This window comes from Talpa occidentalis, unplaced genomic scaffold (genome assembly GCF_014898055.3).
Source record: "Talpa occidentalis isolate TD23 unplaced genomic scaffold, MPIMG_talOcc4v2.1 talOcc4.10, whole genome shotgun sequence".
Classification (NCBI taxonomy): Eukaryota; Metazoa; Chordata; class Mammalia; order Eulipotyphla; family Talpidae; genus Talpa; species Talpa occidentalis.
Window position 1 is genome coordinate 104,493,615 of NW_023600993.1, and position 24,868 is coordinate 104,518,482.

Consider the following 24,868-nt stretch of genomic DNA (forward strand, 5'->3'; position numbering starts at 1 on the left):
GAAGGATTGTAGCATACCATCCCCATCCTGCACAGCATCACAGAACTAGGGAAAAGGACGCAGTTGCTTCCCAACTTCTGCACCAGTGTGGTCCCCAGGGCAGGTGGTATGAGAGCAGCCGGTGGGACGAGGGGAGGGATGTGTGGCCTCGGCCCGTCCACGCACCGCCTCTGGAAGGGGGGTTCCTGCCACCAGATGAGGGGACAGGCAGGCTTCACCATGGGCACATACAGCGTAGTTTTTTTTCTTTTTTTAAACTTTCACTAAATGCTTGCAATAGCCTTGTTTGGAAAACGATTAGGTCTGGAACAGAAATAGGATGTTAGTGGGAAAACTGATGGCATCTGACAGAAGTCTGGAGTTCCCGTTCATGGTGATGTGCCCATGTGAAATTCTGCGCTTTGACAGATGCCCCATGGAACACCCAGCCTCATCTCAACATTAGGGGACGGTGGGGGGGGGCGGGGCGGGTATACGGCAGCTCTCTCTTACTTCTGCAACTTTTCCTAAATCCCAAATTAAGTTTATTCAGCCTTTTTTTTTTATAATGAAACCTGTCCACTTGCATTTGCAAAGCTGTTGTGTCTGTGCATGAACAGATTTGGAAAGTTAACCTTCCTTCCCTTCCCTCCTCTCCCCTTGCTTTAGGCCGGAGAATCCCCTCCACTGACACCAACCCGCCGTCTGGCGGCAAGGGCTTCAAGCTCCGCAGACAGCCGTCAGAGCCCAGGCGAAGCTGCTGTTGACCGTGCCGTGGCCTCCAGCCCCAATGGCGAAGTAGGTGGTCCTGAGGGTTACCAGGAGGGCTGGGGGCCCGGCCACCAGGTTTCGGCTAGCCGGTCTTGGGTCTTCTCTCGTGCAAAAGGGATTCGCAGACATTGACCAGTTCCATTTCCTCTTTGAAGACTGCAGCAGTGATACTTCAGTCTGTGGACTGGTATCATGTACAGACTCTCTGGTGTACAAAGGGACTACATCATTGGCTTTTGACCTTGCTGAAAAGGAATGCAGGATTGTATGACTGGTAGGATTAAATTGTTGAGGAGTTTTGTAATCAAGATTTTACGTAACATTTGTAAAGGGAAAATTAGCACTTTCGTGGTTCTTGAGGGAAAAAAAGACCTTGTGGAGAGAGATCATTTCCTTGGTTCCCATCACCACTGTTACTAGGAATCTTGTCATTTAAAATATGGTAGGCCCTCACAAGCAGGGGAATGGCGATCACTATTTAAAGTTAAAGTGGGTTATTTATAGGCCTGATGGAAATGACTTCATCCCACCATCTCTAAAGCACTCTCCATTGAATGCGTCATCCTGGAGCGCACTCGGTGAGTTAGCAGCAGCAGCAGTGGCAGCAAAGCACAGTGTCCCCAGTGCTGCAACCCGACCCTGCCACACAGGTGCCCCCACGCATGCTGTTGGCACCTTTCAGATACACTCTTATGACCACGGTGGTGGCAGAGAAGCTGCCTAGACTAAACTGGATTGCATATGTTTAAATGGATCTGCAATGGCTTTAGAAAGAAGTGAGAGAAAGTAAAAGAAGCGCTGTAAATGCTGTCAATTTTTTATTTAATCCAAATATTTTGGTGGGGAAAACAGTTATCTGTTGCTTAGCATATGTAAAGTTGTAGTCTGTATTTATGAGACCACTGCTTAAAGATTATAAATTATGTAAATATATGAATAAATTCTGTCTCATGCAACCCTCCATTTAATCACCCACGCAGTCTGGAGGCCGGGGGAGTGTTCACGGCACGCTGACGCGGGGCTGGCCGCAGGCACCAGAGCACTGAGCTCACAGTCTTAAAAGATTTCTCTGCCTGCCTTCTGCCTGTCCTCCCTCCAGATCCCATATGGAAACCATAATAAAGACATGTGCCACTTTGAGAGCCTGGCTAGCCCTTCCTCGCCTCAGGGTGAGCGCTTCAGCTCCACTCAAATCATTTACCTGCTCTGGGTGATAAGTTGCTTTTAGCTATTAGGGCAACCTCCGACCAACTGTTCTTCGAGAGCTTTCCTTGTTAGCAATTTAGCTTATCTCTCCCTCCCTTTATTTTCCTCTGCCTCTGTTAGTGGATAACACTCTTTTCCCTCAGGGAGCCTAATGAGGTTTTTAATATAATCTAAAAATAAAGCACTGAAGTGAAGTTGGTGAAAATTTGTTCCTGGTCTAATTTGGCACCCTTCCAACCTGAGTATTGTAAGGGAAGGAAATTTACAAGATTAAATAGGAAATGAAATGGCTTGAATTTCAAACTAAGTGGTATTTTCAGAGCTATCCTTAAATCCAGCAGTGGAAACTTTTAAAAATAATTGTTGCTTCTTTATGCCCCCCACTTGATATGGATGGATTTTAATGGGAAGATTATAACTCAGATTAAGTAGAAAGTGATTCCCTTTTCCCTGGCATCTGTCTTAAGCCTTTAAAATTGCTTATCCTCTTGCTGGAGTCGCCGCTGCAGCTAGTAAAAGTTCTGCCTGGCTCTGCCCCAGCGTATGTGTGCACTCCAACCCCAGCTTCCTCTTCCTCCCCACTGCCGCTTCCCGTTTCCAGGAAAACGGGCGCTCCCAGGGGCAGGGCTCTTCCCACAGAAAGATGTTTGATTTTATTTCACACACAGCCAGAGCCATCAGGGCATCTGGCCACTGCCTTGTGTGTCCCGAGATTGCCACTCCCAGGCCTCTGTCTCCACGACGACAAAATAAAAACAGAGGTTGCTTGACTTACTACCCAAGAGGCACTGGAAGCATTTGTGACCCTGGCTGTCTTATCTCACCCAAAAGAAGATGCCAATAGGTGACCTTCACTTTTCTTCCACCACCCATCAGTCAGTGTGATGCCTCAAGGCCTCGGGACTCAGGGGGACGGTGGGTGCGCCACTCACCTCCAGGCCGCCCCAGTGCGTGTTGTCAAGAGCACGTGCTGCGGGGTCAGCCCCATCTGGGCTCCGCTGCCCTCCGCAGCCGCTTCTCTGGGTGACTTCTTACTCCCTCCACCAGCAGAGGCCAGTTAGAGCCTCCAGCTTTATTCACAGGACCAGTGGCATAGGGCTCGTGCAGCACCACCGCACTCGGTGTGTTTCTGGGGTCTGTCTTGAGAATGCCCACAGCTGCCCCTCTTGTGTCTGCTGCTGGCCAGCACGCCGTGTCTCTGCCCGTCATCCAGACTCGGCCAAAGTGGAGAAAAAGGCTTTTCACTGATGTTGTCTGTGCCTGAAATGCAAAGAGGAATAGTAAAGTCAGGAGCAGTGTTTTGTTTTGAATCCATTTGGGTCGTTAGCCTGCCGAGCAGGGACCTCACACACGGCTGTTTCTCACCGTGAGGGGAGGGTAGATCTCAAGGGAGCTGAGTGGTAGCCCACTGTGAGATCTCTGGTCCCTCAGGATGTAGGGCTGTCTGAAAATGAGGCTGGACTGACAAGAGGGAGACACTTCACTGGCTCCTCGCAGAGGCCGGAGTGGCTCTTTGCAGGTGTCAGCCCAGTGACCATGGCTCCAGAACTCTCCTTTCTCACAAGTGTTTTTCTGATTCTGTGAGAACTAATTAACTATCATTTGGTGATTAAAAGAACATAAAGTAAGAGTATGATTAAGTGCCCTTCATTGGAAGCTCTTTAAGAAGGGCTGGGGGGAGCCCTTGAGAGCCCGCTGGCCGCGGGCACACCCCCGTTCCCCGCTGCTCCACCATGGCAGCCAGGACAGTCCTTTCGCACAGCCCCAAAGTGTCCGCCTCCCAGAGTGCCTCCCTGTCCTCTTGGTGGGCTGGATCCTTCATGAGGGTCTCAGTTTTCATTACTTTGGAATATGCAAAGGGAAAGAAGGGCACATTTAATTTCAGGACTTTTCTCGAAGTCTTGGATGTATTTCTTTTCTGTCCTCAAGAAAACAGGCCCAGGAGGCCTTCTGAATCAGACTCTGGGAGACACAGTGGTGGCGGTGTCCCCAGAGCTGCCCACCCCGAATGTCTGTGTGGAGTGGTGTCGTGTCCAGACTGGCAGGCCTGGTGCCAATCGCATTGCGTTGGCTGGCGCGCCAGCCCCGGGGCTTGCAAATCACTAGCTCCCGGCCTCGACGCAGCTCACATGTCCCTAGAGTGAGGTACAGAACGGATTCTGTCGATTCCTTATAGCATTTTTTCACTCATTTTTCAGAACACACTGAGAACACAGTTCATGGCCCCTCAGTCTGTAAGGGTCATGCACAGGTCCCCTGCACCCTCAGCTCTCTCTGCAAGCGCCCGTGGAAGTAATGAGCATCCTTCCTTCGGGGGAAGAGCTCCTGCATATCGTTGCTCTGGTCTGTGCTGGGTACCTGCTTTAGGATATTTGGGGAGAAAGGGTAGCCCACCAACTCAGCCAGCTCTCACCTAAACTCACGAAGCTGTGAATACTCCTCCTAACTCTGTAGTGAGCGTTGCAGGACAGCGCTGGGCTGGACAGTGTGACCCTGTAAAAAGTCCTGATTTTAAGTTGTTTAAAGGGACTGGCAGCAATGCTACTGCTGACTGGCTTCAGGAAAGAGTCTGCCTCCTTTAATGGTTAGTATTTTTTTAAAGGAAGAAATGAAATCACCTCCAAGGGCAAAGCAGCAGTCTGTGCCTGCCGGCAGGCAGCTTACTCCACCAAAAAATTTAAAGGTGATTCAAGGTGATGTTTAGGAGATTTGCTTTAACTCTTTGGGACTATGATTAAAAATCGTCCAGGTGACAGATTTATACCAGAGATAAACATGATACTGTATAGTTTTAGAAAAGGAAGGTGGGGGTGGAACCGAGGGCTGAAAGAAACCACCGCTGCCCATTTCTCTTGACAGCAGAGTTTCTTGTCTTGACTTCCGGTAATGGAAATCCAGGCAATGTGATTATCCAGTTTGCAAGAAACATGAATGGAATTCTGGGGGCATTTGTCCTGTTTTATGTGCAAATGAAAATCTAAAAAACATTAGAAGGGTGTTATTACATTTTTTAGGAGCCCCCACTTTTTCCATCTAAGGGAAAGGTAAGTGAGAGACCTTTCGGGATGAAGTTTCATTAGACATAATGAAGAAAGTGAATAAATAGAACCAAGGCTCCCCAGATTTCTCGGTTTGTCCTTTAGGGTTCTCTCAGCATATAAGAAAATTATTTACTTTGCAGACCTGGAAGGACTCAGTGGCATAAATCAGCTTTAATTTGATGATCTGAACCATCAGGAGTGACTGACATCGGCGTTCTTTCCTTCTGGAGTGGCATCCGTTCTAGATACGCTAGAATATTTTAGACTTTAAAACAAAAGGGTTCAGAAGCTTGATGAAAAGAAAACCCTTAAACCTTCCATCTTTTCCTCTCTTTACATCGAGCACTTCAGACGTAAGATGAGGCTGTGCCATCAGCAGATTCTGCGGTTAAAACCATGGAGTCTTAACAAGTTTCGCAAAAATTGCTTACTTTATTGCCAGTTCATTTTCAGATCTGCGTGGTGCCCAGTGCCTCATCAAAGTGCTTTATAACTGAAACCAACAAAACTCTGGGTAGCTTTCCACGAACAGAAATTCAAGTGCCAAGAATTCGGCCAACTAATGGGAAGTCCTAAGACAGTAATGATTTTCATAAAGAGCCTCCTTTAATTAGCAGTTTTAAACGGTAGACCTTAACGTTCTCCTTAATCAGGCAGCAGAAACAAAACATGCCACTTTTGATGCCATTCCTTGATTCGGGAACTGTAGTGTCTGGGGACGCAGACTGTCACGCAGCACTTCAGAGTCGTCTCTAAAGGGCCACGATCTTTACTCAGAACTGAGATAGAGGGTCCAGGAAGCACCCACAGCATCTTTCGTCCACTTGTGGACGGCTGAGGGGGTGGACAGCACACAGCAGTGCTGACCTCCCTCTGGAACTTGACCCTACAATCACTTCTCCATTCATTTTTTCCATTAAATTTATACTTGATCACTTTTACCCCTGGAAAATTTCTGAAGGCAGACCCTGAATTTGTGACCCTCCGCTCACTTTGCAAACGAGGTGATTACAGAGTTTATGAAACTTCCCCTTCGTATGGGCAGGGCACACACTGTCAGAGTGACTAGTCGATCACACCCGGGGAAAATTATCGCAGCCCACTGGACGGAGCGACTGATTGCTGGCTCAATTGTCAAACCATTTGTTGTATTGTGCAGACAGAGCTTTACTGCCCTGGAAAAGATTTTTCTTCCTTTCATCCAGCTCACTCTTTCCATCATTTCACTTTATGAGTCACTCACATAATTGGCCATCATGCCTTGGGCCTTCTTAAGAACTGATGTCTCTGATCGGAGCAGGCCTCTTGCCTTATTTCTCTTCTCATTTTGTGTGTATGTGGGGGAGGGGGGCTCTCCCTTAAAGACACACGGTCCCAGCCACCTCCTCAGTGCACATCCCACTGCCTCCCACGCTGCCTTAAGTGACCGTAGGGTAGGGCTTTGCCCCACGTTCGGCCGTGGGAGGTGGACAGAGCCCGCACCGTCAGACAACACAAGAGCTGACCTTAGTGTTTGCAGAGAAGAGGCAGCACTAGCTTTCAGAGGCTGCGTGACCGTGTGACAAAATGTTCTTTTACCATTGCTTATGAGATAGGCTAGGTGCCAGAACTTCACTTAGTTCATAGTAGCGCATTTGTTACAGTTTGTAAAAATCCAAGTCCAGTTTTGAGGCGAAACAGCTACGGTGAACCTAGACATTAAAAGAAAAACAGCTAAGCCTTCATACCAGCAATTCCGATTTCTCCCAAGAACGCCATGCCTTTTCAAGACCTGATACAAGGAGTAAGATACTTGTGCCTTTTTATGGTAGCCTCCGTTAGGGAAAAATGTCAAAGCAAGTTGCTCACACTTTAGGTTGCTTGGTAGCTCTGTAAACCCAGATGTTTAGCCATGGCTTTAGCGCATGACCCACCACTGATGACTTGTGATGAGATGTTGTGATGATGGTTGCTGAGCTCGTGTGACTGTTCGAAGACTTTTATTTTTTCAGTCTTAACCTTGGGCTGGACCTGAGTCTCTAAACCTGTGATGTCTGTGTTGTTTGTAGACAAAAGAAAAACTACATCTTTTGATTTTTCTTGTAAGATTTTTTTTCTTTTTATATTTAGACTGGTAGTAGATAGTTTGCAAGTGGTGGCTGATTTGGCAGACTTTTAAACTTCGTTGTTTTAGTTTGAATATTCTAGGACAAACTTTCATAGAGTATAACTTGCTAAATCACTACAAAATTTGTTCTGTTGTAAAAGGGTGTAAACATTTTGTTAATAAAATGCTCTGTCTACAAATACATGTAGTTGCCTTTTAAGCTATTGTGATATTATTCATCATGCATTGTTCTTAACCAAATATTCTGAAGTCATTCCAAAATGATTTTTGAAAACCAAAGAACCAGAACTGGAGAGATACATCTGGTGCGTAGCCTGGTATTCATATTAGCCTTGATCCAAGTCATGTCGGTTGATTCAGCCTCCTGGGCGTCCTGCCTCTCCCTCTTGCCTAACTCCTCCCTCTTGGAGTCCTGGGGTCCTTAGGATGGAGGGCGGGGCGGCAGGCAGGCCTGCAAAGCTGGTAGGGGCTGCGCCTTCTGCCCCTCAAGGGAGGAAAAGCCAGGGGTCGTGGTTCATGGAAGAAAAGCTTCCATTATTTGGACAGATTCATTGGAGGTGCCAGGATTTCCATCCTCACTTTAACCCTGGCACCCCCTCCATGGTACCCCTCCGTGGCACCCCCTCCGTGGCATCCTTTGCCTCCAGAAGCACAACTTCACCTTAGTGCCTTCTCTTTGATATCCCTCTGAGGAAGAAGTGCTTTTGTCCATGTGGTCGTGTTCAAATGAGGAAACTAGAGCCAGAGAGAGACCTTTCTAGGCCGTGTGACCCTGGACAAGCCCCTCACCCCTCTGAGTTTTTGTCATCTCTAAAATGGGAGGGTCACAGAAGCTGCCACATGTCTGCTTTGGCCAGACACGTATGTAACTGGCAGGTGGCACGGCATTGGTAGAGTTAGCTCTCACAGAATCCGCTATGCAAAGTGTCTCCCTTACCTGATTCTGTTAAAATCGCTATTTGTCCTTCGTCTGGTTTCTGCCTTTTCTCCTTGAAGTATACCATGTGCTGAAAGTGCCGTCAACCTTGTGGGCAGCTCAGTACATTTTCCAGGGGCGTCCCCACATGCCCACCCTCCACCAGAAACAGGGTGTTCCTCCTGCTCCAGAAGCCCACCTTGGGCCCTGCAGCCACCGCCCGTTAGCTCGCAGCACAGGCCAGTCCTGCCTGGTTCTGCAGCCACACACCTGCCCGTGCCCCAGCCCAGCCGCCTGTGGTCTTCCATGGTGTGATGAGCTTTGCTGTCGCGCCCACGTCTGAGAGCCTTTCTGTAAGGCTTGGACGCTAGTGGACACATGTCCATGGGACCGACACCTAGGGCCAAACGACCGGCTCATGAGCGAGGCTTCCGTTTGAAATGGGCCTGTTTGTTTTGCTTGAGCAGCTGTTTTGCAAAGTAGCACATTGACGCAACTGCCCCCACGGTGTCAGAACCACAGGGCACTGCGTTCTGGCCCATGGCCGTCCCGCGTCCACCTGTGCGTGCTGGCCTCGCGTGGGGACAGCGCCTTCCTACCCAGCGTCTCTGGGAGGGAGTCTGTCCTCAGGACCAACCCTCTAGTTACAGACCCGCAGCCTGAGCCGACGGGGAGGGTGGCAGGTGCCCGGTGTGGTGGGAAGCCACAGACCCACAGTCCAGTCCCAAGGTGACTCCCGCCTGGCTATGTGGTAAGACAGGCCAGGAAAGGCCAGAGACAACATATAGGGGGCCCCAAGGCAGGAGGAGGTGTTTGCTACCTGCTAACAGAAGGACTCGTGTTGGATGGCCGCTGGCAGTTGGGGCAGAGAGAACAGTCCTGCGAAGGGGGATGGTCACCCAGCGGTCACTAGGGCCCTCTTCTCTGAGGACAGGCCTGGGGACCTGCTTTTCACTTCCTGCGTCCTCTGTACTTCCATCCTTTTGAGTTTTTTCAGCATGTTGTTGTCCATCGGGTGGCTTCTTGTGTAAGCGATTGAGGGATAACCCCCAACACCCTGGGCTGAAGATCAGCAAATTCAGGTTTACTGCAAGAGAGACTCCTGACAGCGGGAGGGCTTCCAGGGGCTCTTTTCTACTCTGGGGTACTTTTCTACTGCCCTCATTGCCCCCTTTTGTCACCCAGAGGTGTGAAGTCACCACAAGCTGCTGTGTGCCCCTCTCTGCCTCTTGTGGTCACCAGCCTCTGCCCACTAGCTCGGCAGCCAGCAGCCTCTGCCTGTCAGCTTTCTGCTCCCTCCAGCACCCTGCCCCAGTCTGCGATCTCACAGCCAGCCCTTGCTAGCCAGCTTGCAGCCAGCCCCCTACCCCCTCAAGGTGAATGTGTGGGGCTTTTTCTTATTAAAATAAAAACAATCAGTTATTCCTGCCCCCAAGTTCTGTCCTCAGATCCTTAGTGAACCCCGGCTCGGCCTGTCGCCTGTGCCTTTTGAACATGCGTTTGGTCAGTGGGAAGCCTGGGCCAGGTTTCGAGCGGGTGTGGAGTATTTTACAGGGCACGTGTATGTTGCTTTTTGACAGAGATCTTCCCTAGCTGCCCGAAGCCCTCCTGGAAACGAAGAGCTTGGGGTGGAATATAAATATAAATTGATCTGTAGCTGTCAGAACGGAGGGCTGTCACGGGCGCGGGAAGCCCCTCTCGTCGGTCAAGACCAAGCGAAAGGGAGTGACTCTGCCAGAAGGAAGAAACAAATTAGCACAAGCCGGAAAGAAACGGATTTTTTCGATGCATACACAACACAATTTTGCTTTATTTTTCCACCAACAATTGCCTGTTGCCTTAGAGCACGTAAGAGCTAAATCAGGGACTAGGGTTTCTAAGCAACCTTAATGCTTATTGCAGATTCTTTTTTCCATTAGGGCTTCGGAGCTAGATTTCCATGAATATGGTAAATGAAGGTACATTGCAAAGCCTTCAAAAATTCCAGTTGTTCGGCTTGTGAAAATGCTAGCCCAGAGCCCCGGAAAAGCACCCACGGGGAAGGCAGGCGTCCTCAGCCCCAGGAGTTAGCAGGGCCGCGGAAAGTGTCACCTCTCTTCTGCCCTTTCAGAGGGAGCCCTGCGAGAAGGAAGAAGTGGGGGGCAGGGTGGGGGCACTTTGCAGACTACCATCTTGACAAAATAAGTCACTGTTCATTAGGATTTTAATCAGCTCTAGTCTGAGTCTGCTCACTTCTGATTTTTTATTTCAGTATAACCTGTCAGCTCTCCCAGGAATAATGGAAGTGCAGGGAGCGCCTTTTAAGAAATTTGCATACAATTGCTCTAACCACAGATGTCCCCGGTAAAGGGGCAGGGAACAGGACGAGAGAATCAGAATTCTCGTTAGCCACAGGCAGCGCGGACGTCACCTTCGGCCTCCGTTAAATAAAATATATGGAAAATATAATGGAAAAGCTACCCAGGTTCCACTCCATTAAAAAAGGGCATGTTTAAGAGGAAAATTGTAGGGTTGTGAATGTAAATTAGAGGCTAATGCTCAGTGCTAGGACGCGGAACCCTCTCCAGTGGTATACTATCATCAACATAGAATGTTCCATCAGCCGCTCCAGCCCGGGGTCGGGTCAAAGTCATCTGCATGTAAATGAGAACACAGCATCATTTGTAAAAAAAAAAAAAAAGAGAGAGAGAGAGAAAAAACAAGCGGACCCAACCGCAGGGACATCTGCTTGTTCCCAGCAGGTGACGCTGTCTGAGCCGGCCAGCGGTGGACACCGGCCCAGCGTTTCCTAAAATGTCTCACTTGCATTTATTTTCATATTTCGTGTTTCCAGTGTGGTAGCCCAGTTCCCAGAGAACTGGATCCCTGTGTGTTCCTTCCCTGTTAGTGTCCCTCTCCTCCAGCCGCATCTCAGGAATGTACCGGGAGATGGGCACGTTGGTAGCCAAGTGGCAAGTTTTTGTAAACGGCCTGTTAACAGCCGTGGGTGTTGAAAGGACAGCGAGCCTCCAAGGCTCAGGGAGTTCCTTTATGGAGATGCTGACTGTGTATCAGATTCCCCCACCCACCCTCCCCCCCCCCCCGCCCCCCAAAACAGCAACTCCGGCCACCCTGGGGGAAGAAGAGGAATCGCACTCCCCTGGAAGGACTGGCATTACCGAGATGACAAAGATACCCAGGTTTAAGAGATCCCGACGCCGACGCCCTGCAGAGAGCATGTCAAGACGCGGAATAAAGTTGCCTTAACCTGGGCTGTGCCCGAGGGCTTGTCCTGCCAAGGGGCCAAGGACAGCGAGTAGTCACTGGTGTTCTGCTGAGTCCGCAGCTGGGCGTCAGCTTGTCTCCCCTCCTCTGCAAGCCTGTGTGGGTTTATTTGCTCCATGGTAATGGTGCAGGCTTTATGGGGCTACTATGAATAGCTAATGATGGCAAGCAGTCAGGCTGCATAAATCAATATTCTTAATTGCACCAACCATAAACATACAAATCCCATTATCACCCTGGCACACAGCTGCCTGTTAGAAGCCACACCCATCCCGTGCCCCCGCGGGTTTTTTTTTTTGTTTGTTTTCTGGTTTTTGTTTTGGGTTTTTTTTCCCCATGGGTCCGAGGGGCTTTGTGGTTATGGCGCAGCCTAAAAATTAAAAAAGTCTTTATTTTTCACAACTCTCTTGATTAAAAGAAAAGACCCACCCGCCTGTGTGTCCGCAGACACGGAGAGAGGCGAGAGGCAGGAGCTGACTGCGGAGTTCCTTGAGAGCACCAGCCTCCCTGCAGCCCCTGCTGCCGGCCGGTAACGCGGGACGAGAGGGGCTTGGACGGGGGGTTGGGGGGCTCTGCGGAAGCAGAGAGAAGGTGGCCCCGGGCAGGAGGCCAGCAGAGGTGGGGGCTCTAAGGCGAGCAGGTGGGCGCCGTGCAGAGGCCGGGAGACCCCGCCGCCTGTGAGTCGTCGCGTCAAAAGCTAAAACTCCCGGGCCACGCGGGCCCTCGGGAGTCGGTAACGAAGTCCGCGCCGGGCGTCGCCGCTGTGGTCACCACCGTCCGTGCTGTGGTCACCACCCCGTGATCACGGTCAGACACACGGGCACGGCGAGGGATGCACCTGGAGACACACCGGGGGTTCCTTGGCGAAGCGGCTCCAGAATGGCAGGAGGTGTGCAGCCCCCCCCCCCCTGCTGTCGACGGGCCTCCCCTGCTTTCACGCCGTAACTCGTCAGGGTCAGAGGAGAGGGTGTCCTCACGGAGCCTCCCGTGGATGCCGAAGAACCCTTCCCTGCTGCCTCGCTTCCGGGGCGGGGTGTCCGTGGGGGACAGTGTGTGCTACTTCAGCGGGTGCGAAAGGTGAAAACAAGCCAGCCTTTTAGTTGTAGGGGACCCGGATCCGCCCTCGCGCCGCGCCCCAAGGCCCCGGGTGCTGGCACGGAGGCAAGCGGAGCTTTTCCGAGTGATGGTGGCTCGGGGTGACGGCTGATCCTTTGGGGAAAAGGGGGCACGTGTTCCACTTGCTCCGCTAAGAGCTAAACCTCTGTCACGGGATCTTCTCAAGCCCCAGAGCGAGAAAACGCTTTGGTCGCAGCCTTCCAGGCGAGGAAACAGGCACAGACAGCGAGGCCCGGGCCGGGCGCCGGCCGCTCGCAGCTGGGCTTGGAGACGTGACAGCTCAAGACAAAGCCAGGGCTGAGCCCGAGGACTGACGTCCCTCTCCCGCTGACGCCGGGGATGGTGCAGCAGCTGCTGTGTCCCCACGTGGGACCCACCCCGTGCCCCCCACCATAGACGTTCCCCCCTCCCCGGAGGCTCTAGCCCACAGCAAAGCCCCACGGTCTGCAGCCCTCCCCCCAAGTCACCTAACACCAGTGCAAACCCTCCATCACTGAGTCACACCCCTTCACTGCCTCCCCCACTCCCGGAAGGATTTGGACTGGCATTAGGTGATTTGTGGGGGGAGGGCTGCAGACTGTGGGGCTTTGCTCTGGGCTAGAGCTGCTGGGTGTTGTGCCCAGCGTCGACCAGTGCAGCCCCCAAGGACACACAGACAACCGCTGTAAGAGCACAAAGGAGTTTATTACGGGCTCGAGACCTGGCCCTCGACACGCACCGATGTAACGGTGGAGGTCGGGAGCCCTGAACAAAGGAGACAGGGATCTTCTATAGGGATACAAGTAGACTTCTAAAAATTAAATCATGTCGGCAGTCATTCATTAGTTACATAGGTGTATCATTCATTGATTACACAGGTGCATTTCTTAATAATGGTGGGTACACAGTTATTTTATGGCTAGTTTGACCCCATCAGTGGCCTGCATTGCTCAGTTCTATTTTATGGCCAATTAGACCCATTACTGGGCTCCACTGTGGCTGGCCATCAGAGATAAGACCAGAGTGGGGTGGGGGTCATAAACCCTCTTTGAAATGCAGGCTAATTAGTCTTGAGTAAGCAAAACTTGAAATACCAAGATGGCGGTTATACACAAGATGGAGGAATAGTGGCTAAGTCTCACACTGGGAAGGCGATCACAACCCCAGTCCACTGCAGGAGTGTCCCTGGGGACCTGCAAGGGCATTGCCAAGTCTCGCCCTTCCCTGAGATCACGCCCCAGAGTCAGCAGGCCCCAGCATGGGGCTAGGCGCGCGCCTTGCCTGCATGCAGCGGCAGGGCCCCTGCAGTGATCCGATTTCCGAGGACCCTGGATTTGCTTTATGCTTTGCCGTCCTTGGTTTTGGGGGGCTTTTTAAAAAAATTTTTTTTAATTGGGTAACAATGGTTCACAAGACCGTATGTGATTCAGAAATATAGATCCCACCTCTTCGGTGCTGCTACCACGCCACACCCATGGTGCCCCCCCAGTCCCTTTCTTCTCTGCCCTCCCCCCGCCTCTCTGGTAGCCCCAGTCTTACAGTCAGGTTACTAGGGTTGTCTCTGACTGATGCTTCATTGTGTTTCTTCGTAATGAGAGCGCGCCATGCTGGCTGCTGGCTGAGAGGAGCGAAGTCCTCACAGTCAGAGTCCCTGGCCTCAGCGGTCCGGAGGGCGGGGAGCAAGACAGTGGCACTGTCTGCACCCCATCCTCACCGCGCCTCTCCTCTCCCTCCCCCTGCATAGTCTGGCCTCTGCTGGGGGTCACACACCCAGAAGACTCCCCCTCTCCACCTGCGCCAGTGACCCTCTTGTTGGCTCTGTCTCCTGCTGCACAGACTGAGGGGTCTGGGGGCGTCTGTCTCTGGCCGGGCACTCAGCGGGGCGCCCCTCCAGGGCGAAGGCTGCACACAGAGAGCCCCGGACTGCATGCTGCACTCGCTCAGGCACATGAGTAGGTGGATGCAGCCCCTCCCCTCCCCACGCGCTGGAAATGATCTTGGGGGCCCCCCAGGCTCCCTGCAGCACGACCGTGCAGACTCCCGCCTCATCAAACATTTATCACGCGGCGCCTCCGCCTCGACCGCCGTGGGGGCCCAGGAGGTAAATATGCCTTCCTTACCCCTAAGGAGCGTGGAATCTAATTATCTTCTGGAGGTCCTTTGGGGATCTGCTTAATAAATCAATACGAATGATTTGTAATTAGAATATCAATTATTTGTATGCAAATGTGGCCTTCTGGGTGCTTGGGGACAAGTCCTAAGAATTGAAAAGACTCCCTCCTCCCCCCTCGAAATTCTTAATTACATTATTTCCTTCATTCATCAAACATTTATTGAGCACCTTTTACGTGCCAGGCACAGAGATGGGGACCAAGAACCCACTCCCAGTGGCTCACATTCAAGAAGAATCAAAGGGGTTCTGGGAGCAGGGCGGGGGGACAGGCCCCCCAAACCCCGGTGTCCACATGGTCCATTGAGACCCGCAGTGAGCAGGCCCCACCATGTTCTCCCGCCTGGGACCGAGGGGGCCTCCCCCTCTTTGGACAAGGGTTAGGCGCCATGACTGCACCCCTTTTGCAGAGTCATGGGGGGTTTTGACCCTGACCACTCCCTCCTCCTCCAGCTGGTTCTGGGCAGCTGTGCCCACCTGGGTTTTGACAAATCCTGCACACGAGCCTGCAGGCACCGGGGCTCCATTCACCCCTACCTATGTTTCTCCTCAGTCTCCAGGGCTGGAGGTGGGTGTCAAGTCAGAGAGGGGTCTGCTCCCTAGTGGGAGACGCGCACAGATAAACACACAATGAAGTCGTTCCCGTGGGCGAAAGTGCCAGGAAGGAGAGTGTGACAGAGCTGGGGCAGGACGGGGCCACAGCGAGGTGAATACAGTGTCCGGACTGGATCCCGGAGCAGAAAGGGTTGTCGAGGAGAAGCTAGTCACCTCCCAGAATGGTTTAATTTTAGTTGTATGTAGTAACGATAATAATCCTGATGATGATGATGATGTTCCAGTGTTGGTGGCACGCTCGAGTGATGGTAACACGAGGGAGAGGCGGGATGCTCTGGATGACACTGGCAACTTTTCTGTGGAGCTGAAAGTATCACGAAATAAAAAGTTGATTTAAAGGAAATGATGGGCCTCCCCCATGGCGCAGCGGTTGAGCGCTGGGTGGCAAAGCTGCCCGCAGCCTCTGCAGCGCCGGTTCGATCCCTGGCTGCTCCCCGGCCACCGGAGGAGGGTCCCGCATGGCGCGCAGACCTCTCCTGCCGCCCGCTGCCCCCCTCAGCAGTGTACTTCAGTCCTTCTGCCTGCTCTGCTCCCCGCTCTGGCTCTGGCGAATTCTCTCACCCTCCCGCGCTTCTGACTGTACCCAGTGCTTGTATAAATAAATAAATAAATCTTTAAAAATAAATAAATAAATAAATAAAGGAAATGCTTTGGGGGTGTCACTCCTGTCTGTGAAAATACTGGATAACCCTGGAGATCCGAGGATAAAATCTGCAAGCTCGCTTAACTGAGGGTCCCTCAGGCCCAGGCCTCGCTGGCCGTGCTTCTCAGGCCGTGTCTTCCCTTCTGTAACGTGGGGATAATGACCCTGTGATGTCACAGGGATTGCGCAAGCAGCACTCGTGACGTGACTGCACCCACAGAGCACACACGGCAGAATGGAAGCAGAGGTCCAGGAGAGAAGAATTCTGTGCTACTACTGCCTTTATATTTTTTAACTCTAATAGGAAAAAAAATTTTTTTACAAATTCTATTTTTTAAATATTCCTTGTGTACCTGAAACACATATGAAACCTGGCCCCAAGCAGACTCCAGCAGGCCATGTGCCCCAGGGCCTTTGCATGCACACCTCCTCCGTGCGGCAAATACTTCCTCTCTTTTCTGTGTGGCAAGACCTCTCATGATTTTTTCAAGACTGTCCTCAAATACCTTCTGAGCTTTATAAGTTTTCTCCCCATTCCCAGCGTAAAGTTGTCTCTTTCTTTGTAGCTTTTTTCCCACTTGTTTTAGATTTACTGCAGACAGCAATTACTGTGTGGGTTTTGCCCAACCCCTCTCAGCAGACAGTGAGGTCCTTTGCAGGCAGGGCTCAGTGCATCCCTGTGGGATCTCACCGTTGATTCTGAGGCAATCAAGGATCAGACAGGTGCATGAACACAGGCGAGAACGTGTCACTGAGGCCACAAAGGACAGGTGAGATTTGACAGCCAGGTGCGGCGTTGTTTCCAAAGGAGTGCAACAGGTGAAGACGATGAGGCCGGCTCGACAAAGCCTTGTTTCCTCCCTGTGGCTCAGCGTTGCATGTTGAGCCTGATCTGAGGGTCACACGGATCACACCAGTATAGGAGGCTGAAGCGCCGATCAGCATATTTTTTAATAAACTTCAAACTGAAGGCTAGTGTTGTAGTTACGGAAAAGTCGCAAAGGGAGTAAAGAGCTTCCCTGGCTCAGCAACCGCGTCCCTCACGTTAACATCTCACACCTGCCTGCTGCACCGTGAGCCGCACCAACGGTGATTACTACGCTGTTGTTCGCGCACATCCCTGTCGCACACAGCTTGCCTTCGCTTTCCCCATGTCCTGTTCTGGCTCAGACCCCACCAGGGCCCCATGTGGTGTGTGATTGCCTGGGCCCCTCGGGCTCCTCCGGGCTGTGGCTGAGCCACTTCCTTTCCTTGTTTGCTATAACCTTGATGATTTGAGGAGCATCTTCAGGGGTTTGGGGGTTTCCCTTTGATGTGAGTTTGTCTGATTAGCCAGAGGAGTGTACTTGGAGGGAGAGGGCTGGCCCCTCAAATCACAGTGCACACTTGAGGCGTGACTTATCGGGGGCCGCCTGCTGCTGGACTGTTTGCCGGGTCTGGGCTGGTCACGCCCCTGCTGTCCACTGTCCACTGTCCACGTGACACCCTTTGGAAGGAAGGAACTAAGCACGGCCTTGACTGATGGGGCAGGGAGTTGTGCTCTCTCGCCACGCGGGAGGAATAGCTTTCATCAATTATTTGGAATTCTTCTACCCTTTCTACTCTATTTATTCAATCATTACTTCCCCTCAGTACAGACTCATGGATGTTTATTTTCTGCTGTGGGTTATGATCTAGCGCTGTGTTATTTATTGCTGTTGCACGAGTTGTTCCAACTTCGGCCTCTGTGTCTCTTTCCAGTTCCCTGCAGTCGTGTCTCGTGAAGACTTTCTTACTTTCCGGCATGATAAGTTCATCTGTTCCCTGTTCCTGCCCTAGAATCAGCCATTTTCCCAACGAGTTCCATGCGCTGCGAGTGATACCAGAAACGCAGACCTAAGAGCTGGGTGCGATACAAATATTTTAACATGAAAACTGTATTCACGAGACCCCTATTCTGGCATTATGGGGGACTGGTCGCTCTGGGTGACCCTCCAGTCACAGCCGCTCACGTGCTGTGTACGGTGTTCTAGGGGCGCCGATGAGCCGGCACCAGAAGGGCTCCAATGTCTGAAAGGAAGGGGAAGATAAAACCCTCAGAAATGAACGGACTCCAGTGGCAGGATTTTGTCCTGGAAAGCTGCTGAAGGCTGCGAAAAGCAGCTTTGACGTTCTGTCTTTTATGTTCCATAAGATGGACAACAAAAGTCAGAGCTCCCCGCCCCGAGTCTAGTAGGATCCTTTAATGTTCAACAAACTAAAAAAAAAAAAACCACACCAAAAACAACCACCCGCCCACGTCCAAAAGAAGGGGAAGGGTCATTGCCCCGGAAGCCCAAGCTGCCTTCCCAAAGGTTTGCTGTTGCCCTGGCTGCTGCCCACCCAGGGCCCCACCAGGCAGAAGCAAAGGCGGGTCCCTTCTGGAGGGGCCACCTGGAGCTCAGGTCCAGCGGGTCGCAGGATCCAGAGGTGACTGCAGTGTTCCCAGCCCCATCGTTCCTGTGGGTCTTACATCCCACCCGGAGCAGCGTCCGCCTCCTCCCTTTGAACCAGGACAGGCCTCCAGGGCTAGAACGCAGAGGGCAGGTGACCCCGTGTGACTTTTGGGACGAGCTTTCAAAAAGCAAAGTGGCTCCGACCCAGCTTGCTCACTCTCTCTGTCTCTTTGCTTGGCCTGCCGGGCCCTCCCGGGGCCTTGGGGCCCTGAGCTGCTGTGTGAAATCCCATTACCAGAAACCCCCACGTGGACTGAGCATGCGCAAAGCATGTGAGGCCGGAGAGCTGTGGTCGAGGCGTCCAGGTGTCCCTGCGAGCCACGTGGGCGCGGGCACTTTCCAATGGGCCCAGCCCAGTATCCGGGAACGTGGTCCTGCTGGAAGACAGGCCTGACCTTTGGCCTCTCCTTAGTGGCCGGGGCAGAGGCCGCAGACGCAGGCAGGCTGGCTGGTGAGGCCACGGTGTGGGAGGTGGCAGGGGCTCACAGCTCAGGGCGGGCCTGGCTCAGGTGCGTGTCCTCTGGGGACACCCACCGAGGGCATCCACTGCAGCACAGACTCTCAGAATCGAGGGGACCAGGTGACGCACCCGTGGACATCAGTCTCTTCCTGCTCTGTGAGTTTATTTCCAACGTGGCCCTGATGGCGGGTGTGGAAGCTGGTCCAAGAACATGGGCTACCTGGGGCCAGGTGGACGGGGCGCCCCCTGTTTTCTCAGGGGCCAGGCGCTAAAACCCTGACCTAGGACCATTCCCGGGGAGGAAAGGAGCCGTGTTCAACACCTGCAAGTGTGACCGGGTGTGACGCACATGTACAAGTTATATGTGTGGAAAAAAAGATAGATACAGATATATGAGCAAAGTAGAATTTACAGGCTTAAAGACGGCACTGGAATGAAAAACTCCCACATTAGGTTTAGCGTCGGTAGGAGGTAGAATTAGTGACTGCAAGAAGGGTTTGAAGAATACCCAGAATGCGGGACATGAAGATGAGAGATTAAGTTACAACACAGAGGAGCAGAGACTTGAAGAGTGGAATGGGAAGTCTAAGTGCTTTATAGACTGTCTTCTCTTTCTGCAGTAATAAATGCATTTTATTTCTACTCACTACATGGATATACGTATCGGTGTGTTAATAAATACAACTGAGGCAAAAGTTTCTTGAAATACTACAATACACTCCAATATTTTCTATCTGCTTTCTTTCTCAAGGCTGCGAACAACCTACTAAATTGATTTTATAAGTTACTCTTGGGAAACACCCTACAGTTTGAAACACTGGTTGAATAAACTGCTAGTCAGACTTCCAGAAGAGAAAGAGGGAGAGGTCGAGCCTGAGGTAGTTTTTAAAAGCGATATTGCGACACATGGGCTGAGATGAAGGAGCCTGGAAGACGTGCTGCTGAATGAAATAGCCAGACACAGAGGAAGGACCCTGGGGTGGGCACAGTCATAGAGACAGAGAGCAGGACGGTGGGTGTCAGGGACTGGGGTGGGGCAGGGAGTTGGAGTTTAATGGGTGCGCAGTTCACGTCAGCAAGATGAAGAGTTTTGCAGACAGTCACACAACCTTGTGAATGTACTTAATGCTGTGACAGTAGACTGAAAATGGTTAAAATAGAACATTTTGTTACGTGTATTTTACCATTAGAAAAATTTTCTTAAAACGTTGTCTGAGAATGTTCTACAATAATGAAAGATACCAATCAACAAATTCAGAGAGCTGGAGAGTTCACGCAGGGTAGGTGCTGTGGACTGAACATTTAAACCACCCCCTTCCCTGCCCGCCAAATCCTGTGTTGAAACCTAATTCTGGATGTGATAGTGTTTGTATTTTTTTTTTAAGATTTATTTATTTATACAAGAACTGGGGTACAGGTCAGAGGCGCGGGAGGGTGAGAGAATTCACCGGACAGAGCAGGGAACAGAACAGGCAGACAGACCAAAGACACCGCCAAGGGGAGCAGCGGGCAAGACAGGAGAGGTCTGCTGCGCCATGTGGGTATCTTCCTGGCCAGCCAGGAATCGAGCCCGCGCTTCAGAGGCTGGGGACAGCGTCACAGCACAGTGCTCAACCTGCCGCACCACGGAGGAGGCCCCCTGGATGTGATAGTGTTTGGATGTGGGGCTCTTGGGAGGTGATCAGGGCATGAGGGTGGAACCCTCCTGAATAAAATTAATACCCCATAAAAGAGACCCCAGGGAGCAAGAGACCAGCCAACCAGGACCCAGGAAGTGGGGTTTGCCCCCCATGGAATCTGCTGGTGCTTTGGTGTGGAACGTCCCAGACCTGTGGGGAATATTTGCTGTTATTAAGACCCCCCAGTTGATGGTATTTTATTAAGCAGTCTGAACTGACATAGCCAACAGATGTACTGGGTTAAAACCATGGGGGCCTGGAATGATTGGAACCAGATTGTCTCTGGGTAAAGGGTGGGACAGTCAACTGCAACCTCAAGATGGACAGTGGGAGCTGGGACCTACAGTGTGGGATCTTCCCAGTGCTGGGGATGACAACCGCCAAGCTAGTGAGCCTGCCAGAACCTCTTTCCAGACCAAGAGCAGAATAAAATTACTTTCAGATAAACAGAAACAATCCCTCACTGAAATAGAATTTTTTTTTTCTTTTTATGGAACTCATGGTGTCATCTTTTTTTTTTTTTTTTAAAGATTTATTTATTTATATTATACAAGCACTGGGTACAGTCAGAAGCGTGGGCGGGTGAGAGAATTCACCAGAGCCAGAGCGGGGAGCAGAGCAGGCAGAGGGACCGAAGTACACTGCTGAGGGGAGCAGCGGGCAGCGGAGAGGTCTGCAGAGGTCTGCGCGCCATGTGGGACCCTCCTCCGGTGGCCAGGGAGCAGCTGGGGATCGAACCGGCGCTGCAAAAGCCGCAGGCAGCTTCGAAACCCAGCGCTCAACCGCCGTGCCACCAGGGGAGGCCCACTGAAATAGAATTTAAGAGATGAGCTTTAGACACAAGGAGTGTGACCACAGTTGTAAGTTCTCAGGTACAGGAAGAAAAAAGATGAGTAAAATTGTTTGGTGTTCATACTGGCCCATGGCCCATGGACAGTATGAAAAATTTGGTATAGTAATTTAGTAATCACTCATGGGGTGCAACAAGAGCTTAAACTTTAGAAATGCTACAAGTAAGGCATGTACTGGGAGGAATAGATGATTAAAGTATCCCAAAGGCCTTAAAGGGAGCAACAAGCTAAAGAAATATTTTTAAATGTACTTTCATAAGCTAAATACCCATGTCAAAATTTCTAGGGTCATCACTAAAGTAATAGAAATAGAGTGTGTAAAAAAACTGGATGGAGAAGAAAAGTAACCTTTAAAGAAGCAAGAAAGGGGAAGAAAAACAGGTAGAAAGCACAAAAGAAGACAGTAGAAATAAATTCAGATATATTGGTTATATATATATATAATAAGCGTAAATGGACAAAATGCTCCAGTTAAAAGACCAAGATTAGCTTTTTTAAACTTTTATTATGAAAAATTTGAAGGGTACAGAAAAGTGGAAAGAACAATACAAAAGTTACCCACTTGCCTGCCGCAGCCAGGGAGCATTATTAATTATTGGCCGTTTGTTTCATCTGTACCCTAGAGGGGCCTATGAAGGGCGCACGACTTAGTGCCACACATTATACCATGAAATAACATTCACCACGATGTTCACGCGTGAGGGCAGCTGCTGTGTTGCCGGCACTTTTAAGGACAACTTATTTGCGTGGCTCATTATGCAGCAGGCTACTTCTCCACATGGCTCTAGCGAGAACAGGAGCCCGGCCACCTTCTCCCATCCTTGTATTTCTAAATATTTGCAGCATCCCTTAGTAAGGGAGTCTGCGCAGAGCTTTTTACATGGGGACCTTTCATGTAGAGCAACTTCTGTTTATTAGAGTTGCTGCTGCTCCGGAACGCGTTCATCAGAGTGGCACCCCATTAGCATAACGGGTGGCTTACTATATTTACTATGTTTAATTTATATTTATTATCATGCCCATCTCCCTGCCCAGCACCCAGCACTCAGCCATAAACATCATGATTTAAGAAGAATAACTAGTGCTTTCATTGTCATTCAAAGCCTGTAACCTGCCCCGACATAAGCAAGAGAAAAGTGCGAGTTTATGCTTTTTTTTGGAGCAGGCGCCTCCCGCACAGGCCGCCCAGGTGCACCCAGAATGAAGCTGTCACCTGGGCGTGCAGGGCCCAGCACAGCCGCGCGACGCCCCGCCCCCGCCGCGGCACGCCCCGCCCTCGCCTGGAGGCCCCGCCCCCGCGGCTGCGCCTGCGCACTGCCCCGGAGGGCCCGGCGCCGCTTCCCGCCGCCGGAGCCAACCAGCCCGCTGCGTGCGTGCCTGCGTGCGTGCGTGCGTGCGTCTGTGCGTCTGTGCGTGCGTGCGTGCGTGCCGTGCGCTCGCCGGGCACCGCGGCCTCGCCCTCGCCCTCCGCCCCTGCGCCTGCACCGCGTAGGCCGCCCCCCCCGCGCGCCCCGCCGGCGACCCCCGCGCGCGCCCCGCCGGCCCCCCCGCCCCGCTCCAGATTTAAAGGGGGCGCCGCCTCCGCGCGCCCGCCGCAGGTGACCTCTCGGGTCTCCCCGCCGGAGGCCGCCGCCGAGGAACATGGCGAAGGTGGAGCAGGTCCTGAGCCTCGAGCCGCAGCACGAGCTCAAGTTCCGAGGTGAGCCCGGAGCCCCCGCCCGCCCCGGCCCGGCCCGGCCCGGCCCGCCCGCCCGGCCCGCGCTCCGGCCCGGCCCGCGGCCGCCGCCTCCCGCGCCGCCCGCCCCGCCTGTGCCGCCCGCCCGCGCCCACGTGACCGCCGCGGCCGCCGCCGACGGGAAGCCCCATGAGGGCAGCCGCGCCTGGGGGGCTCCGCGGGGGGCGGCTCCGCGGGGGGGCCGGGCCTCGCGCCCCCGCGCTGCGCGCTGCTGGCGGCCGCTTCCCCCCAGGGCCCGGGAGCCGCTCGGGCAGGCCCCAGCCGGCGCCCTGTGTTTTTTAGGCCCCCCCCCCAGTCCTGTCCACCAGATTTCAGCGCGTGGGACCGCGGGCCCGGCCCGGCCCGGCCTCCCCTCTCCGGGGCTGGAGGCCCGTGCGGCAGGCGCGCGCCTGGCCTGGGAGGGGGACGGAGCGAGACCCCAGGGCCCTGCTCGCGGGCGCCCGCCGACCCGGCGGGGTGGTGGGCGGGGGCCGAGGACAGGCCGCGCGGCTTCAGACCCAGGCCGGCCACCGCCCGTCGCCCTGCCGGCCCCTGGACCCGCCAGGTGTTCACGCGCCGACCGCCGTCCCAGGCGCCCCAGTTGCTTGTGCCCGAGGGAAGGCCGCCCCGAGTGGGCAGGTGGCACGTTTGAACCCAGAGGGCACCCTTCCTCTTAGTTATGCGGAAGACCCTGGGGAGATACTCCAGAGCCGCAGTGGTCGCTTTGCTGCCCCGCTTCACACCCTGAAGCGACTCCCAAGGTGTCAAGAATCAAGGGCTTTCCAGGTGAAATGAGAACACGCAGAGAAGAGCCGCAGAGCCTGACCCGGGTGCAACCAGCCGCCTGCTTTAGTCGTGTGCTTTAGCCTGGCCGTGTTCGCCTCCGCTGCGGAGGCGCCAGCCTGGGGGCACACCAGGCAGCTGAGGTGGATGTGGGTCTCCCGCAGTCGTCTGGGTCCCCTGGCGGGGCCGGGTGTGGCTGTTTCTGCGGGTCATTCGTCTAGTCCACAAACAAGTGCAAAGAAGTGACTGCCCGCTCCGAGGGTCAGGTGTCGGGAGCCGCTGCGTGACAGCACAGCCATGTCCGCCCTGAGCCCCCTGAGTCCGCTAGTGCTTAATTCCAGAGAAAGGGCGGGTGACACGGCCGTCCGCGTGCTCAGGGCACGAGGACAACGGCGCCTGAGAGGTGTCACCTCTGACTTGAAGCATTGACTGGAGCGCGGCAAAAGAAAAGCTGCACGGGGAGCACCTCAGACGGAGGGGATTTCGGGTCCGGAGACAGAGGTTGGGCGAATTGGTTCAGCGACGCTGAAAACGTGGGCTGCAGTTGCAGGGCACGGCGGCGAATCCGGGGAGTGGACTGGAGTCTGTATGCAGACACGGCCGGCGTCCACATTCGTCCCAGTTCGAATTGTGTTGCTTCTCAGCCGTCTGTCCTTGAGTGAGCCCCTCGGCCTCAGCCCCCACCCCGGTACATCTGTTCTCCTCTAGTGGGACTTAGTGGGAAGAGGCCGTCATCTGAGGAAATTCAAGTTTTTGTCCCAGTTCTTTAAAGATGGTCGCCTGGGCAGGCCGCCTCTCCCCCAGCGTCGGAGGAATTGGTGTTCCTGTGTCTTGTGTCCCGTGTCCTGTACCTCCTTGGGGTCCTAGGAAGGGCATCGCTTTGTGGGTGGCCACAGTGTGAGACAGAGGCTGGATTTGGTTTCTTCTTTGCAAGTTCTTCCCCTTCAGATATGTCAGGGGAGAGTGATGTGTCTGGCCCTGGGTGGCTAAAGTGTGATGGCGGAGCTCAGGGGAAATGTTTGCTAGGGAAGTGGTCAGAGAGAGCTGAACTTGAGAGAGGTGTCAGACTGTTGAAGGCTGTTGGCTCAGGACTTCCGGAG

General features: G+C 52.9%; 2 protein-coding genes across 2 annotated transcripts in view; both read left to right on the forward strand.

Moving 5' to 3' along the window:
- The window catches only part of RAB22A (RAB22A, member RAS oncogene family), a 49,643-nt gene extending 42,164 nt beyond the window's left edge, over positions 1 to 7,479 (forward strand). The window contains exon 7 of the mRNA XM_037500819.2: positions 649 to 7,479. Within this exon, the coding sequence (XP_037356716.1) occupies positions 649 to 746 (98 nt within the window). The 3' untranslated portion in view covers positions 747 to 7,479. The remainder of the gene's footprint in view (positions 1 to 648) is intronic.
- A 15,118-nt stretch (positions 7,480 to 22,597) lies between these two features.
- Positions 22,598 to 24,868, forward strand: part of VAPB (VAMP associated protein B and C) — a 36,130-nt gene continuing 33,859 nt past the window's right edge. Inside the window, exon 1 of the mRNA XM_037500824.2 lies at positions 22,598 to 22,970. Within this exon, the coding sequence (XP_037356721.1) occupies positions 22,913 to 22,970 (58 nt within the window). The 5' untranslated portion in view covers positions 22,598 to 22,912. The remainder of the gene's footprint in view (positions 22,971 to 24,868) is intronic.